The sequence below is a fragment of the Anguilla anguilla genome, chromosome 12 (genome assembly GCF_013347855.1).
Source record: "Anguilla anguilla isolate fAngAng1 chromosome 12, fAngAng1.pri, whole genome shotgun sequence".
Classification (NCBI taxonomy): domain Eukaryota; kingdom Metazoa; phylum Chordata; class Actinopteri; order Anguilliformes; family Anguillidae; genus Anguilla; species Anguilla anguilla.
The window spans coordinates 18,070,217-18,089,863 of record NC_049212.1 but is presented as its reverse complement, the minus strand read 5'-3'; the positions used below and the strand labels follow the sequence as shown (position 1 = coordinate 18,089,863).

Sequence of the window (19,647 nt, the reverse complement as noted above, 5' to 3'; positions counted from 1 at the left end):
CAGGAAGCTTCAGTTCTGCTCAGCGGACTGACTGGCCTTTCCTGGGTGGGGCACTGTGGTGTAACGTGGATATGAGGACACGCGTGGCGAACTGCCGATTATAAGGTTGGTGGCTACCTTCTTTAGCTACCATTTTTTGGGCCAGGTCAGGCGGTTGACTGCCTGTACTCTCGTTCACTGGAATAATTTGTTAACATGGAGGAGGGAGGCTGCTGAGGATATAGTTTGCGTAGCTTATATAAAACTGACATCAACAAGACGGCTTGACACAGTGTCTTCATTAGGGGTGACCTGTAGCTCAGCATCACACACACTGTGTTCTAAGCTACATCCCTCATGCCACATACACATCATCTCACTTGTTATAACAAAAGCAGAGGATGAGGATGCTCCCACCACAAGATTTCAGCAATGGGATTATATTCTCCATGGCTAAATTTGAGTTAATATTCTTGTTCATGGCTAGATATAATGCAATTAACAGCATTATAATACATATAAAAACACAGGTCACCAAGAAAGGGCTATGGCACATCTAATTGTTGTGCTTCTACAAATGAGCATCATTTAGCTGTTCAAACACAGGCACATGGAATTGTTTCAAGGACATTCTTGTTTAATTATTCTTATACATATTTGCTCATGGTGTATACCATTTTCTTATTGTTTTTAATAGTGACTTCTGTAATGGGAACCTAGAGTGACATTTTAAATAAAATAGATTTATAGTATTCCATCATCTGGATTAAATTAGACCTTAAAGGAAATTCTTTACCAAGTGGAAAAAGTCCAGGTCAGAGCTTTGTGATGAGGATAAAAAACAGCTTATTTCTCTCTTTATCTGTCTGCCTCTGTCATTCTGTCTCTATCTGTTTGCCTTTTGTAAAATTGTAGTTGTAAAGAATTAGAAAATTTAAATAAAGTCAAACATATCATCTAAGCAAAATAAAAGTGCACTGAGAACTGAGCTGTGAAATTGAAGATGTTGGAGGGAGGGAGGGAGGGAGGGAGAGAGAGAGAAAGAGAGGGGGAGGGAGAGAGAGAGCTTTTGAAAGCTCTTCATTCAGCAGTTGTCACTAAAAAGGACAGCGAATGGACTTTGATTTTGATTGCCAGATTGCATCCATCATTCTTTTCACATTCTATGCTTTAAGCCATACCCCTGTTTTGTGCACTCCCGGCTATAGCAGGGGTTTGTGGTTCTGACCCAGCTTCATTTGTGTGTAGTGCAGGCTTCATAGACACAGTATCCACCTTAGAGCCAGGAAACATTCCACAGATCATGAGGGATACATTATATCAAGCCACCATTGGCCATTAAAACCTTTCTCTAAACCAATCACAAGCAGGTTAAATATATTCTTTAGCTGCAAGATAAAACCACCTGTATAACAATAATTGGTTGCAAAGTATTTCACCAAAATAGTAAAAAGCAAATAAATATGTGTGCCATGTTGTTTTACTTTATTTTTGGAACCATCTACTGGAACTGCCGAGACCAAATAACTTTTTCATTTTGTGCCTTTTTACAAATGCAATATATTCATCACTTCTGAGAGTTTGTCTGAATGGTTTCAACAGAATAAAAAATGATTAAACTGTATGTTCTATAGTAAAGTTTGGAAAAGGGGAAGGTTCTTCTGTGGCATATACATATGGTTAAGGCATTAAATGTGTCTGAATTGTGATTGGGGGTAGCAGCTATTTACAAATTTCTTTCTCGAGAAATGATGACCAACTGCATTCCCTATAAATCGCTTTTAAGGCACTAATGTCTAACTGCTCTGTTGTCAAAATGTGTTTGGTCAAAATGCACTCAGATTACAACATACACTCTTTGCATGAAAAGGTATACAATTACAAAATAAAATTAACTTTGTCTACTGGTGATGGATTATGTTATCTACTCCAGATACCTTTTCATGTCTTTATTATTTTAATTTATGTACTTGCGAAACCGATCTGTGTTGCACCTGTGGATGCAGAAGAACTTTCTTATTTTACATCTCCGCTGCCATACATATACAATCACTAATAACACAACAACTGATACTTGCACAGGTCTTGTGTAAGACGCTACAGTCTGGCTGCTCTGTCATGCAATAATTTAATTGTTTTCTCAAAATGCACTTCGATTGCAACGGACACCCGATGTGCACAATTTTCGTATAAAAAGAAATTTCACAAAGTGAAAATACATTTTTCCTACTGCTGATGGACAACGTTATCAACTTCGAAGACATTTTTCCCGTCTTCACTGCCTTTATTTATATGCTTTCCAAACAGGTCTGCGTAGACTGGTCGACAATGACCAGTGTCAGCATTGCTTTCGATCGCTTTAGAAGGATATCTGAGCTACCTAACAGGACGCGCACAGACACACACAGACACACACACACAACAGCAGCAACAACACTTCTGCGTCACGCTTTATATCGTTCGGACTCGCACGTTTGCTATTTGCCATATTTGAATATGAGTGAGAGTGTGAGCTTGTATGCTCATAAGTAGTCTTGCCGACGCACGGGAGTCTTGTCCTGCAGGATTGAAAAAGACCGGCCACAAGGAATATCGGGTGGGTGGGAACAAGATTCTCGCGCTCTGAACATACACGCTACACGTCCTCCAGCATTCACGGTTGTCTGCAATTGAGATACAGCGACAGCGGAGCATATTGGATGGAACTTCTGACATAGTGGCGATTACTTTGTTTGCATCCCTACGGATTTTACAAGCAACTTTTTGAGGAACGAAAAAGTGGATTTATTATATTTTGCCATCTTTGCGTAACATCTTTTTTATGTAAAGATGCAAAGGTGGTGCGGACAGTTTATCTGATCAAGTAAGCCTAAGTATTCATTTTTGAGGAATTGTTATAAGTTATAGTTTAAATATTAATAATTAGGCCATGTCTAAAATTAATGGTGTCTAAATTGGTGTATGGACTTAATTAATGGTGTCCAGATGCACCGAGTCTGATAGCACTGTAACATAAACCTGTGCTGTTTCTATTCGAAGATACCAATGGTACTTTCACGTTAAAGGTTTTTTTTCTGTTGTGTGTCTGCGTGTGTGAGAGAGAGTCGGGTGGGGGGTGGTCTAGGAGGCGTATATGAGTGATGACATCAATGCGTTTTCATTGAAGACTTTGAAGTTAACTTTTAAGTTAATTGGTTGAGATCTCAGATATGCTGTATGCGTGGACACATTGTTTGATTAAGTTTCCATTGTAACGATGATATAGAGCATCTTTTTTTTTCATGGAGTTGAATGTAAGGGCGTTTTGTGGTCAAAAACAAAAAGATAAGACTAATGTGTGGAAATTGATATATGTACATATATCGTATGTGTTGACCTAGCATGTTTCATGTAGGCTATGTATATTACTCTTGAAAGCAGTTCATAATTTCATTATATTGTTTATGAAAGTATCGTTTGTTTTGTTTATTTAATGTAGTTTTATTGAGCAGCAATATTTATTCTGAAGCTGTCTTTATTATATCTAGAAGGTAGAAATTCTCTCGGTTGATTTTTTTTTTTTTTTCTTCAGATTTGCGGTGTTTCGCTTCCTTCTTTGAAATCAACTTAATAATTAGCTGCATATGTTCTTCCCGACAGGTATCCAATTTAATGGCCAAGTGACCCTTTCTCCCATGGTGAATGAAACCCATCTCCCGCCATAATGAACGCCCTCAGTCGAGGAAATCCGTGCCTGCGAAGGGAGTTATTACTGTTTCTCTGTTTCCTTGTGCAAGCAATTCCCACAGGTAGTGCATGCCCCAAATCGTGCGCGTGCTATGTTCCCGCCGAAGTGCACTGCACCTTCAGATACCTGACAGCAATACCAGGAGCGATCCAGCCTACTGTGGAACGTATGAACCTGGGGTGTGTTTGCCACTCGCGCGCACATACGTGATGATACACAGACATTGCGTTCACACACCAGTTTCCTATAAAATGTTTGCTATTCTTTTATTGCATCAGTGCATAAGAATATCTCATGAGAAGGACAGGCAATTCATCCCAAATAGTCTCGCCATTTACCTAATGTGCAACAAGGTATAGAATAGAATTCCTTTACTTCCCAAATATGCATGTTGTTGTTAATGTTGTCATTTTGCATCTGTTTCTTTAATGTCACACACAGTCAGTCAATTTCAATAGTCCATTGCCTTTCAATAACATACCCTATCTTTCTCCCTCCCACATGAGACAATAAAAAATAATTTAATAATAGTGAATATGTTGAATGACTGAACAAAGATCTCTCTCCCTCGCTTTCAGATACAACAGTTTAAGTGTATTGAAAGAGCACGACTTTTCTGGATTGAGGAATCTGGAACTGTTAATGTTGCATAGCAACACCATACACAAGATAGAAGACAAGGCCTTCGATGATCTCCAGTCCTTGCAGGTACAGGATTAGTCATGCTATTCAGTACATTTCACTCAGTATATTCGAATGCTTTCAAATGACACAGAGGAATACATAAAAACTGGCAGCAGTCACTGACACATGTGATTCACAAACTGCATTACATTTAGTTTATTTTTTGTTGTTTGTGGGTTGCCTTAGCTATTTTTCTAATAAATGTATTTGCTTAGCAGAAATATCTGTCAAGAGAAACTTTCTTATATTAGTGCTTCTCCAAAATCTCTTTATACAGCTGAATGTTTTTGCTCAGTTTTTGCATGTGCTCCATTGTACAACAGCTGCTTCCAAAAAAGACTAATGCCTGCAGCCATCTGGATAGCAGCAAATTGCACGGATTTCTCGCACACTGCTGTGCAGCTGCCTTCATGAAACTCTCGCATAATTTATTTCAGGTCCTGAAGATGAGCTACAACAGAGTGAAAGAGATCAACAAGGAGACTCTCCAGGGCTTGAAGAGTCTGGTCCGGTTGCACATGGACCACAACCGGATTGAGTTCATCAACCCTGAGGCCTTCTATGGCCTGACTGCGCTGCAACTGGTGCAACTGGAGGGAAATCTCCTTCAGCAGCTGCACCCTGACACCTTTGTCACCTTGCGCTACAGCCAGATCTTCAAGGTGTCCTCCGTTAAGAACATATACCTGTCTGACAATGCCCTGAGCAGCCTACCTGCTAGCATCTTCTCCCACTGCACCCAGCTGGAAAATCTGTATCTCCATGGCAACCCCTGGTCATGTGACTGCCGTATGGAATGGTTTGTGGACTGGGCAGAGAAGAACACAGGTAAAGTTCAGGCACATTTGTATGTATGTAGGCAGTAATCTGTACAGAGACAGACAGTCTATATCAGGCATCTCTCATCTGGTGGAATTTCTGTGGACATGAATCTAAAAATAATTTTATTTGAACTGGGGGGGGAAACCCCTTCCTTCACAAGGCAAAAGTTCTGGTTATTTTCTGTCCTCACATTGAGCAGGGAGGCATCTAGCAGGCAGATACAACAGGCTGTTCCATGAATAAAAAATAAATCATCAGTTGTGACAAGGAGCAGGGATGAGCCATTTCAACTGATTTCCTGCTTGCAATTTTGCTCTTGTGGTGAGAGACAAAGATCAGGAAAATAAAACAGATTGATAGCATTGCATATTTTCAAGCAATGACTCACTGAATATTTATCATAACTGTTTTTCTCTTTTTATCCAGGGATACTGAAATGCAAGCGGGATAGGAAGTATGCTAGGGGTCAGCTCTGTCCTGTGTGTGAATCTCCTGCAGCCTCCAGAGGCAAGATCCTTGCTCAGGTACCACGTACTGCCCTGTCCTGTACTAAGCCTTGGATTTACCCTCACTTAAAGCAAAAAAACATCACTGTGGATGAGGGGGAATACTCCCCTGTGACCTCCAAGGATTTCATTGCACCCATTGGACTGATGGTGATGAACATGACCGATCAGTTTCATAATGATGCTAGTGTGGTCTGCACTGTCCAGAGGCCTTCAGGGATGGAGAATCTGACTGTAATACATGATGAAGACATCATGACGATGAGTGTATCTGTTGCCACATCCCTTATCTGTAATATCGACTACGAGCACATTCAGAAGCTGTGGCGCATATTGGCCACCTATAGTGACTCACCCATGCGGCTGGAGAGGGGGCTGCTGCTTGCCAAAACACCAGAAATGATCTACAGGTACCAGCAAAGGAGGCCAGGACAGAATGAGGATGAGGTCTTTACTGCCATAGAGACAGAGATCAAAGCTAACCCTGCATGGCTGATGCAGGGTGAGGTCACATTACAGCTTGACCGTACGACTACCACCTTCTCTACTCTGCATGTTAAGTATACATCCACTGTTCAGCTGCGAATGGAGAACAAAGCACAGAGGAAGGACAGATACAGTTGGGCAATGATCAAAAGGGACAACCTCACCAAAACCGAGCATTCTGTTCTAACCGGTGGGGTAGCTGACTTGAACTGTCAGACTTGGGGTGACCCAAAGCCTTCCATCGACTGGATCTTATCTGATGGCAGCAAAGTTCGTGCACCATACAACAGTGAAGACCGAAGGATTGTTATCACAGACTCAGGAAGACTCACCCTGAGGGCAGCAGACACCTCAGACTCTGGACTGTACCGCTGCATTGCAACAAACTATCTTGATGCAGATGTGTTGACTTTCCGGATTACAGTTTTGTCTCCGGATGTGGAAGCAGATGATGTGAATGGAGTGCAGCTCTCATACTCATTGGGTGACAGCTTGCTTCTAGACTGTGAATCTTCTGGTAACCCTAAAGCATCCATTCAGTGGATCTTACCGGACCACACAGTGTTAGACAGGTCTTATGGGAACAAGAAAATATATGAAAATGGCACTTTGGGAGTACAAGAGCTAACTCAGAGGGACCGTGGGTTTTATAGATGTCTTGCTGGCAATTATTTGGGGGTGGATATGGTAGCCTCTCAGATTACCATTTCAGGAACTGAGAAAAATAGCAATGTGCTTTTAGAAGGTGAGGGGTCAGGGAGTGAGCTTGAGTCCAACTCAGAGGAAAGTGAAAGTCACAATGAGCTAACTCCTTCTGGCCCCTCCCACAAAACAAGTCAAGAGTCAAGAACTATCACCTCAGATAGGCCGTACCCCAGACATAGGTTCTCACACAGCAGAACCTCTGGTGATATCACCCAGAGAAGGCATGGCCCCTCCACCAGAAGGCGCAACTGGGGAGCTAGGAGAATCTTTGGCAATACTTCCAAGAAAGTAGACCCTCAGAAATGGGAAGAGTTCATGAAAAGGGCACAAAAAGGTAAGACGACAGAGGATGAGGAAGAAACTCAGACTGGGAGGAAAAACACAAAGACTAATAATCCAGTGTCCGAGATCTCTGGGGATGAGGAGGTGGGCTCAGGAGAAAGCCTTTCTGAAGAACAGCTCATCGTCATTCCAAGCACTGTCATGACAAGTACAGTGAGACCTGAGGTAACTACTAGATTGATGCCCAAAACTACTGAGGCACTGACAGTATCCCCATCTCCCCGTCTCACTACTAGTCGCCGGGAAGCAGAGAGAAATGCAGTAACACCAGTTATAAGTCCACTTTATCATTCTGTTACACCTAGTGCTGTTGATCTGTATGCTCTTGAGAGAAGCACAAACAGACCTCTGAATCTGCCAGTAACTGTGAAGCTCAAAGTAACTGATTCAACCAGTGAGATGCGGCTGAGGATCTCAGGTGATGCCCTGGAGACAGTCACAGATGTAACACCCCTGCTCATGATGCAGTACCCAAATGTGACCATGATGGACAGCCCAGGCCTAAGGTCTGAGCCAGTGATCCACACATCGACTGACCCCGATGGCCAGACCACATTTACGGCAGTCACTACTACTGAACATGAGCAAGATGAGATCACATTCCACACCACTCAGAGGATCACATCACCCAGAATTCCTGCAGGATCCACTATAATCTCCCATCAGCAGATCCACATCATCCCCCCTAACAAACAGCGTGTGGGTAGGAGGCGCAACTTTCCTAACAGGAGGAGGGTTTTTAAGCCCAGCAGAATCAATGACATCCATGCATACCTGAACAAACTAAAGAAGCCCACAGAAAAGCACAAAGGCAATTCCACAGTCCCATCTACTGTGGAACTCACCACAGACAACCCTGCTATAGAGAAAAATGAAAACAGCATAATTTCTGAGACAAAATACACTCTGGCCTACGATACTGGATCAAAGCCTAAACCTAATATTCACAGCTCTTCCCTGCACAATACAGAGAAGCCAACTATGGTGGCTCTGGAAAATCCACTCCTCAGTTCTACCACTTTACCACCTGTGACAAAAACATATTTCCGGAAAGTAAAATCCACCACACAACCACCCACTACTGACTCACATTTCAGATCAGAGGGATTCACTAGATTTATGACGTCTGCAGATGCTCCAGTGCTTCAGACAACACAGGATCCTAGGGAGTTGGAGAGAAACTCAGCACATACTGACAAACTAAGCTCCACTATAAAGCCTACTACAAGACCCTCTAAAGTTATCCGAGGTAGAATTCCCTGGGAAAAACTGTTTGGGACTAAGCAGGGTCAAAAAGAGCTCCTCAGCAGGTTACGTAAGCCTGTGAAGCTAACAACCACAACAGAAACCCTAACAACAGTTAAAACCACACCCACTACTGCCCCAGCAAGGACTACGACCCTCTTTCCCACAACAAGATATTTAGTTCCACTTATAACATCCCAAAGGATATCATCTGGAAAGACACCTATCATTCAGCCTTCACAGACTTCACCTGATGATTTTTCAGGGTCTTCTTTCACTTCTGAATCTCAGACTGTGTCTAGAGTTGCCACTGCTTCCTCAACCATATCACTGCCAGGTGGCAACCAAAAAGAATCAGTGGGTCGGGCTCCTACAACAGCACCTAGCTTTGCATTAAGATTTTCCACCACTACAGAAATCTCACCATTTGCTGAAACCCTAGAAACCCCACCAACAGCAATGACTGCTACCACTGAAAAGAGATTTGAAGGTTCATTTGGCTCTGCCTCTGGTTCAGGGGGGTCTTCTGCTGAACCTGTGAACAGACTTGGGTTCCCTCGGAGGCCAATTGGTGGACCCCGGAGGATAGGCATAAGGCGTAGAAGGCCAGGCAAAAAAATTACTGTGGTAACCCCCAATACGAAAAGAACTATGGTGACAGAATCTCTAACAACATCACCCTCTAGGACGGTTTCACCCATACGCACAAACATTCCCTCCACAACACTGGACCCAACATTGACCATAATAGATAATAGGAAATCCACAACACCTTCTATCTCCAAGACTTCAGGAGGTGATACCACTAAAGACTCAGAAAAAGATAGCTGGAGAGGTCCAACTAGGGCTCTCACCACTAGCCGTCCAAGAGCATACACTACAACTGCAAGGCTTAGAACAACTACAACAAAACCAACAACCGTTAAAACCATAACCACATCAAGGTCTTATACTACATCACAACCGCGCACCACCTCCACAGCAAGCAGTAGTGAAAGTGCTACAAAAGCCATAAGAATAAACACTGACGTTAGGCTCCCCCCAGGAAGGGAAAGTAAACATCCAACACCTTCTGTAAGAAAGGTCCAACCCACTGTATTTTCTCACAAGGACAGCAAATCTGGGACCAGACTTGGAAGCAACCAGCCACATCCTAAACCAACACCTTCTTTGTCCAGAATTAGAACAAAACCCTCAGAATCCAAACAGGATTTGGATCAGTCTGAGGTGACAGACAGGACACAGACTATGAAATTCGATACCTTGATCATTCCTACAACAGAACAGGGCTACACCACTTCCACTGTGCCTTTCAGCAGTAATATGGACAGTGAAACATCCCACAAATATGACCAGCTTAATGGGCATCAGACAACCACCTCCAATATGATAGGACTTGAGCTGTCCACAGGGGACATGCCATCCAAGCCTAGGATCATTGGAGGCAATGCAGCAAGCTTCACTGTCCTGTCTAACTCAGATGCCTTCCTGCCCTGTGAGCCCGTGGGTCATCCTGAGCCGACAATCAGCTGGAAACGCTTCTCTTCTGGGACAGGTAAAAATTATGTCTTCTCATTGAAACGCTGAGTCACTGTCATTAAATGTTCTGGGTTTATCATTTTTGGTGGTTCCTTTAGAAAAATGCAATATTTTATTTACAAATACAATTGGACTGTTATTGTAGAATAAATACGGTGTAAAATTTGGAATTGTTATGGATTTATAGTAGAACTCCATTGCTGCAAAGGATATTGGGAATCAGGGTAACCTCAAACTATTATTATTACTATAACCCTGGAAAAGATATCTTGCAGATTTTTTGTAAATATATTCCTTTTTTCTCCACTGTTCATAACTGCATTTTAGGTTTTACATGAGCTGTTCTGTTGTAATCAATTTCATAAACTTGAGTAAGAGGGTATTACAGTATGTGCTTTTTCCTGTCACGGTAAAATTATTATTGAGAGAGAAAGTGTCAGCTTATTTACACTATCACTGTTAATACATACTGAAGTGTCTTTCTGTCTTTTACCTTGAAGGGAGCACCTTGACCATAAGGGGCAAGATGGGTAAATTTGAGATGTTCAAGAATGGCACTCTTTTGATTCAGAATGCCAACATTAAGGACCGTGGGCAGTACCTGTGCCTAGCAGAGAATGACCATGGCTCAGACAAGCTCCTGGTCATGTTGTCTGTGGTTTCCTACCCATCACGCATCCTGGAGCCAAAGGTGAGGGAGATAAAGTCCCATACTGGGGACACAGTGGAAGTTAAGTGCAGGACTGATGGTCGGCCGACACCCGTCGTCTCCTGGATCCTGGCCAACCAAACTCAAGTGAGAGGCTACAACACAGACCGTGGCAGGGTGAGCGTGACCGCTGATGGGACTCTAGTCATCCAGCAGGTGACTGTATTTGACAGGGGACACTATAAGTGCATCGCCAGTAACCCAGCAGGAGCAGATACTGCCACTGTCCGGCTGCAGGTTGTGGCTGCGCCCCCTGGGATCCTGGAGGAAAAACGGCAGCTGGTCAACGTTGTGAGTGGGGAGAGCCTGAAGCTCCCCTGTACTGCTCAGGGCAGCCCACAGCCTACTGTGCACTGGGTACTCTTTGATGGAACAACGGTCAGACCTCTAAATAGCCATGGTAACAAGGCATCTGTTTTAGCCAATGGTACATTGCTCCTCAGAGGCCTGGCAGGCTCGGACAGCGGAATGTACGAATGCATCGCCACCAGCTCCACGGGGTCTGAAAGAAGGGTGGTCAGCTTGACTGTGGAGCAGACCGAGACCATGCCCCACATTGTGGAGTTGTCTCAGCGTAACACGGAGCTGAATTATGGGGGCCGGCTCTGGCTGAACTGCACTGCTGTGGGGGAGCCCACGCCCAAGATCCTCTGGAGGCTCCCTTCGAAGGCACTTGTCGACCAGGTACACAGGTAAAGTGCAGGCTTTCCCTCCTGGAACAACATTCCCTCAGCACACACAGCCTAAAATCCTGGTGTGGAGTGGTCAGATGACATACTAGCTAAATGAAATCTCTTCAAAAATGTAGCACAGAATAATGCTTCACTTTTTGAGAAAGGCTGTTTTATTTTTTTAAATAATAGTGTTTAAACCTAGTGGTCTTTCCACCTCAATCTGGACTTCTAATTGCACACCAGTTTAAATGGCTAAATACATTTATTCCCTCTCCATCTTGCCTAATGTGCAATTGGAATTTTGATTACTTCCATATACAGTTAAATGCAAAATAATTGGGACAATGACACAATTTCTCTTGTTTTGTCTCTATACTCTAGCACAGATCTGAAGTAAAATAATGAATATGAGGTTAAAATGCACCAGGTTTAGTTTGAGAGTATTTGTATCCATATCTTAGGGCTCCACTAAACCAGACTGAAATGATTTTGTCTACCTCTGGTTGCGTAATGTGATTAGGCATAGGAATTTGTTCCCTTGTGAATTGTGTGTTTATGTAATTTTAACAATAATGGAGGACACATACTGAGTAGGCCACAGCCAGTTATTCCAGTGGTTTGAGCGGTCTTGAATTACCATAAAAAGTGAGCGTGGACCCTGCTGGTGTTGGCTCTGGCCAGCAGCCCTACGGGGCAGTGCGGAATTGGTCATGACTTTGTCCAAAGAGGGATGGAGCTCAGGCAGTGAAGCGTCCATGTCTTACAGTGTACCAGCAGCTCTACAACAGATCAGGTCCCTGCAGTCCTCCTCCGATTCAACATCTGTGTGAGTGTAACTGGTGGACTGTGGGGTTAAAAGAAGCAGCTGCTTGACATGTTGTGGCGGAGAAAGCATGCTGGTCTGGGGAAGGCTCAGCAAAGAGCATAAACACACATGATTGGTTTAAACAAAAAAACAAAAAATTTAAATTAAAAACCACCCTGGAAACAAATTATAGGAACAGGCTGGTTCTACCTCTGCAGTAGAAAAGCCATTTGTAGGAAGATAATTGTTCCATTTTTTACGGTATGGTATGGCAACTCTCCTCTCTCAAAATCGGTGTGTATCAATGGGTTATGAAGCACTTTCAGTACGGACTAGTGTTGATCTATTTAGTCTAAAATTGTATGCTTGGATGAAACTGGATCCTTGGGCATCTTTCCCGTGTTGGCTTCAGCTGACCAGAAACTCACTTGGGCTTTCAGGAAAGTAATTGTGCGGTCAGTGTGTTTACAGTACGATTTAGGTTTACGCAAACCATGTGTTTCATTCCACTTTCGTTTAAATTATGAATTGAGGTGAAGAACAAAAGGGGAATTCATGTATTCTTTTCTCATTTTATTTTCTGTGGTGGTAAAAGGCATGCTGTATACATATGTAGAACCATTATGCGTGAGACATATTTTTATTGATTTGACTCAATAAATGCCCTTTTATTTAAGGGCATTTCTATACATTTTGGTTTCACCATGTAGAAATGACAGGGTTCTATAAATAGTCCCCCCATTTCTTTATGTTTGCGACACGCGGCGTCACAGGTGTTTCTGATTAGTCAGGCGTGTTCAATTGCTTCCTTAGTGCAGGTATAAGAGCGCTTTTAGTATCAAGCGCTGATTCTAGCCTTTTGATTGCCTTTGCAGTCTGTTATGGGTGTTGGTCAACATAAGGACCAGCGATGTGCCAATGAAAGTCAAGGAAGCCATCATAAGGCTGAGAAGTAAGAAAAAAAAACAGTCAGAAGTATAGTCTTTTGTTATCAGGTTCTTTTTTATTTCTGAGCTCAATAGGACTGTCTTCAGGGCTTTCTTCTTAATGACATTCAGAAGAGTTAGTTTTGGTTAGGCTAAGGTTTGGCCTATGTCTCTGACTGAGAACGCGCACTTCGACCACATGTGAGTAATTTGATTACAAATCTAAAATTGTGGAGTAGAGTGCCAAATCAGTTTTTTAAAATGGGTCTGTCTCAAACATAATGGCACTTATTCTATTTGCAGAAATCTTTTGTTTGTATCTTGATATCACTAAAATAATTTACAAGTACATTTTAAACAAAATATGCATTTCAAAGAGGCCTAATTCTTCCTAATATTTAAAATATTAGGATATACTACAACTGAAAGTCAAGCCTGAGCCTGTGATGAATGTAATTCTATTAAATCCAAAAAAGCTATCTAAGCAGGATTTTCCAGTAATTTTCATTTATCGTTGTGCTTAGCGGTAAAGTTGCTTTGTTTATCAAACAAAAGGATGCATTCGTAAGGGATATGTGGAAATGGCTTTTTTAAACAAGAAATGTCTGTATTCACTTGTGAATACAGCCTGAGTTCATAAAAGAGAAACAAAAAAATACCACAATAACACTGGCAGCCTGAATATGGACTTATTTCTCATATTCTGCCAAGCAATTAAGTCAATATTCATCCATGAATGCAGCCTGTACAATAATGTCAAAAAGTGGTCTCAAGAATTACATTTTCTCAATATTGTGGTATCATGAAACAAAACCAATGAAAATTAAATATTTGTAAGTTCTCTTGTCAGTCATTTCATTCTTTGTTGGGTTGCATTCATAGTGGTTTTATGCATGTATGATTCTTATATTTATAATCAGCTTTTTAGTTTTTTCCCCTAAAAATATTGTGATGGGAGATTCCATGATTTCTCTTTATATCTTGGTTTTCCATTTCTTCTTAATCTTCCCTCATGGGCCATAGCCATTAAATATAGCCCAATACACAGAAAAATTGACATTCAAAGAATTCATTGGGAAGAATATAGTCTCCCTTCCTGATTATTGCATGCTCAGTTTATTGGTTTGGAAAACTGCTGTTCACAGCAAAATCATTTGCAGTTTTCAGAAGTATCAACAAATGTTCTATGATGTTCTGTGACCTGTTCATTTTAAGCAATGTCTCTGCATAAATACATGAACTACTCCATATGGTACACTACAGAAATGTGGTGTTTTTACTTATATGCACTATGAAAGTCATTGTCCTTTCAGCATTGTGTAGTGAAATTTAAATGCTGAAAACAAAACAATGCTATTACACGAAGAAAGAATGTTCACAAGTTTCCACAGGATCCTTATAAATGTTGTCTCTATTTCTCTATCTTTAATCAGGATGGGCAGTCGGATTCATGTCCTGGACAATGGAACCCTGATCATTGACCCTGTGAGTGAGAAGGACGCTGGAGACTATCTCTGCATTGCTCGCAACAAGATTGGAGATGACCTACAGCTTATGAAAGTCTCTGTGTCCATGAAGCCAGCCAAGATCATGACCAAACCTTTGGGTAAGAAACAGGTACCCTATGGCAATGACCTGAAGGTGGACTGTAAGGCCTCTGGCTCACCCGAGCCAGAGATCTCCTGGGGCTTACCGGACGGCACAGTGTTGAACAGTGTGATGCAGTCAGATGACAGCAGGGGGCGCACACGACGCTACATCCTCTTCGACAATGGAACTCTCTATTTCAACAAGATAGGGATGACAGAGGAGGGGGACTACACCTGCTACGCTGAAAACACACTGGGCAAAGATGAGATGCACGTGCATATCAGCGTGTTGACAGCAGCCCCACGCATCAGGCCGTCCAGCCGCACCTATGCCAGGGTGAAACCAGGTGGGAACGTGCGCTTCGACTGCGAGGCCGTTGGTGAGCCCAAGCCAAAGATCCTCTGGATGTTGCCCTCTAATGACATGATTGCTGCCTCCAACGACCGCTACCTAATGCACGTGAATGGATCGCTGGACATCCGGGATGTCAAGTTAGTCGATGCCGGGGAGTATGTGTGCATGGCTCGCAATGCTGCTGGGGATGACAGAAAGGTTTACAAGCTGGACATTGATGGAAACCCCCCTGTCATCAACGGCTACCGCCAAAATAGAACTGTCATCAAAGACACCGCCTCCAAGTATTCCAGGAAGCTGATTGACTGCAGGGCAGAGGGAAGCCCGCCACCCAAGATCACCTGGATCATGCCCGACAACATCTTCCTCTCGGCCCCCTATTACGGGAGCAGGATCAACGTCCACCCCAATGGGACGCTGGAGATCCGAAACGTGCGCCCCACAGACACAGCTGAGTTCATCTGCATGGCACGGAATGATGGCGGGGAGGCGGTCATGGTGGTCCAGCTGGAGGTCTCTAGCATGTTGAGGAGACCGATCTTCAAAAATCCCTTCAATGAGAGAGTGGTGGCACGCTTGGGGAAGACCACTGTGCTGAACTGCTCAGCCGATGGGCATCCAACACCAGAGATCAGTTGGTTGTTGCCCAATGGAACACGCTTTACCAATGATGCTCGGACGCCTCACCACCATCTGGGGAGCGATGGAAACTTAGTCATTTACAACCCCAGCAGGGAAGACACGGGTAAATACCGGTGCTCTGCTAAGAACAAGATGGGCTACATAGAGAAGCTGGTGGTCTTGGAGGTGGGACAGAGGCCGTACATAGTGACTCGTCCTCGAGGAATCATCCGCAGTGTGTCTGGGGAATCCTTGTTTCTCCACTGCCTCACTGATGGCAGCCCCCGACCTACTATCTACTGGACCGTCCCGGGGGGCCAAGTCTTGTCTCGTCCGCAGGTGAACGGTCGTTTCCACCTCCTGGAAAATGGGACCCTTGTTGTGCGGGAGACGACCTTCCACGACCGTGGAAACTACTTGTGCAGAGCTAAGAATGATATGGGTGAGGCTGCGCTCACTGTCCCAGTCATCATCATCGCCTACCCTCCGCGCATCACCAATGGGCCTCCGTCAACCATGCGGGCAGCGGTGGGAGTGCCTGTGCAGCTTAACTGCATGGCCATTGGGATCCCCAAACCTGAGATCTCATGGGAGCTGCCCGACCGCTCTGAACTGTCCACAGCTAATAAGGGCCGGCCCACTGGCACAGAGCTGCTCCACCCCCAGGGAACACTCGTCATTCAGAGACCCACCAGCTCCGATTCCGGAGCCTACAAGTGCATAGCCAAGAATCACATGGGCACAGACTCCAGAACCACGTACATCCGGGTGATGTGACAGCCTGAAGAGGGCAAAGATCTCAGGGTCAACAATCGATTTCAGATGGTTGGCACCTGCACATGCACACCCCACTTTCTATACCAGTGCAAAACACATGACTGCAAGGAGGAAATGTAACTTTATCCTGTGCTGACCATTGAGGGTACTACTTGTGGAATGTCTGAGTTTACTTACATCTCACAACAGTGGGCAGGGGATGAATAATGAGTGATCAGACAGAGAAGCAGAGAGAGAGAGAGACTCTACAGTGCAGAGGCTTGTGGCCCGGGAATAGTGTTTTTTCATTGTAATGATATGGGCTCTGGAAACTTCTCAGCTTTCTCATTCACACACTTAGAGGCAAAGATCTGAGAAACACATCCCTGTATCAACTGTGAGTGCTAAAGTGGACATTCCTCAATAGCCTGACCCATGCAACAAATGAGGTAGAGAGAAGAAGAGAGGTTTGGGATAGGCAGAGACTTTAAAAAACCAGTCTAAGGTTTATACTTTTGCAACATTTTAGAGCGATGTTCAGTTTTCTTATATAAAGCCATATCTACCCATATACCTTTGGTGTATGCTGAAAGATGTTTTCTACCAATTGTACACACTGGATATATTTTGATATCAGAATTATTGCATTCTTCACCCAGATGATTTTTGTAAGGCTTGTACCAAATTACAGGTGTTTTTAAAAAAATCTTTTTTCTTCTTTTGGTTTGGCTTTCAGTTCTACATGTGTTGTTTTTGCTTTTGATATAAATCGCCTCATATGGATGTAAATTAATTATACACATTTATTTTTTAAATGCTGTTTATACAATTTTTCAACGACATCACAAAGTAAATTCAAATGTACATCATCACATTTAGTAGATAATATATTTATGCATTTTTATGAATGTCTTATTTTTTTTGTATATATCAATACATTTTTTGGTACCCAAACAGACAATTAAACAAAACGTGATTGTCAAGTTTTCATGAAACAATGTTGTACTTGGAGAGCTGTGGCTAAAATCCACAATTCAGGTTAAGGAAACACAAGATTAGGGAAACTGCATAAAGCAAGGCCACTGTACAAATACAATAAATGCATATCACGGGAGTAACAACATGCACAATATTACATTACTTTATAAATATAGGTGCAGAGCAGTCAGTAACACACTGACATAGAAAGCCTAAGAATTGTAAATAAAAGCAACCATTCTTCATCCATTATAGCAAAATTATTGTATTATGCTAGGTATTCAGTGCCTAAAAGTGACCTTGCTGCTGTTGTACTTCTGTCATGTTTTTGTACATAGCCTGCTTACTGCAAGATTATGTGCCATACAAGCTATATAACTCAGTTCAACAAGAGTCGGATTCCGTGGGGTTGCTTTCCATGTCCCTTCAAGTAGTAGGACAAGGACTTTTGACCACCCTTATGAAAATAAAAAAAGTGTTCTGTGGCCAGTGTGTGTCTGCCTCCCTTTTGGGAGAAAATGGGTTAAATTACCCCTCGGAATTATTCCTGTACTTCAACAATGTCCTTTGTTTTGAAGAATCACCTACCCATGTGTTACATAATCACCTGTAATTATGTACACACTGGATAATTTGTCTAATTCAGGACTACCAGCTGTGATTTGAACGCACAGCCACCTGCTCAAAATCCAGCAGAATAAGGAACCATTACACTGCTGCTGCAGAGGTGTGTGTGTGTGTGTGTGTGTGTGTGTGTACATGTGTGTGCATGCTTGTGTGTGTGTGTGTGTTGGACATAATGAATAATGTTGCAGAACTACAGTGATTTCTCCACTGAGTCTCACTGCTTTTCCAGGAGAAAAAAGAGCACATAAGAATTTAATTAAAGCGGTTATTATTTTCTTCCTGTCTTTTGTAAAGCTGAAGAGAACTGTAGAAAGTGGATGGAATTACAAAAATGAAGTTCCATAAACATTTTTTTTATGTGTCCGATATCTTCAATTAGTTCCAGTTAAATTCAACATGAAGAGTTTTTGTTTATGAGGGGTGAGTTGTTTATGTGAGCAGAAAGTTACGGCTGTCTGAATTTCTTCTGTGAAAGTTCATACACCCTTTTTATTCCTCTCTATATCACTGGCCCTGAAAACCTAAATACATGGTCCTTTGAGAGGAGTCATTTAAAACAAATGTCTAAAAAGGTCTGCGGCTGCAAACAATTTAAGAGGAAATCACACGAATTACAATTTTCTTGATGAGGAGGGTTAAAATGGGCAGAAAAATGTCCTTGCATCTGTTTTCAAGGTGGCTTAACAGCAGGTTTGATCATGGGTTTGCCACACTCTCACAAGCTCATACATGGAAACAATGAAATTATTCTTATTCCCGCAGTTCTGATACAAAATTCACAACGGTATCACCAGCCCAGAGTCAGGGACTGTGAAGGTAACTTGAAAGGCATGTGGAATTCTGCCTACTAAACAGCAAAATGTGGAAAATTCTGCAAAATCTGGAGCATATGTGCATGACAACACACACAGACAATTAGCAAATCTGGCGAGAGTTTCAAAAAGAAACGTGTTTAATAAGTTGTTTTGTGACGGCCGATTAAGTGAACCATTTTAAACTACACTGACCTTGTTTTATAATTTCAGCTTAACATTGAAGGCAGTGGAAGGTTACCTCTTCAGAACGGATATTTATAACAGCACTAGGCATATGATTTTCTCATTCACTCCTGTTCCCAAGGGTGCCAGAGGGGGGAAATGCTGATGTCACATATAACTGCAGTGTAAAAATGACTCTTTGTTGACCCTTTAAAATAACAAAGCCTTTCACTTCACAATTGGCCATGCCATATTAGCTACCTATGTTGGCCTCTCAAAAGGCTTATGATGGGGATTGCCAAGGCATAACGTAATCAATTTCTTCCTTTCCATGCATGTGATGGAAAAAGAAAAGGACAGCATTTAAGCAGGCTGTTCACAGGAAAAGGTGAAAAAGAGGTCAGTCTGGTTTTAACCACCTTGTTTCCTGACTGGAAATGGCTGTCCAGCCAGAGACACATCCAGGGTAATATCAGTTCTCCAGTTGGAGACACAGACGGCTTAACCTGTGCTTAACAAGAGTGTGTTACTTTGCAGGTAACACAATTGTAATGCCCAAGTTGACCCTCTCCCCCTCCTCAAATAGGAAGCCTAT

At 42.7% G+C, this 19,647-nt stretch overlaps 1 protein-coding gene across 3 annotated transcripts; it reads left to right on the top strand.

Moving 5' to 3' along the window:
- Positions 1 to 2,430: 2,430 nt before the first annotated feature.
- Positions 2,431 to 17,925, top strand: igsf10 (immunoglobulin superfamily, member 10). 3 transcript variants are annotated; one of them, XM_035384252.1, is made up of 7 exons: positions 2,431 to 2,575; positions 3,619 to 3,885; positions 4,264 to 4,414; positions 4,828 to 5,218; positions 5,639 to 10,051; positions 10,536 to 11,436; positions 14,583 to 17,925. In XM_035384252.1, the coding sequence occupies exons 2-7, from the start codon at positions 3,683 to 3,685 to the stop codon at positions 16,489 to 16,491; spliced, it is 7,968 nt and encodes a 2,655-aa protein (XP_035240143.1). In that variant the 5' UTR covers positions 2,431 to 2,575; positions 3,619 to 3,682; the 3' UTR covers positions 16,492 to 17,925. The 3 variants fall into 3 exon arrangements, with proteins under 3 accessions (XP_035240143.1, XP_035240144.1, XP_035240142.1); XM_035384253.1 differs by having other exon boundaries at positions 2,431 to 2,842; positions 4,285 to 4,414; XM_035384251.1 differs by having other exon boundaries at positions 2,431 to 2,842.
- Positions 17,926 to 19,647: the final 1,722 nt, after the last annotated feature.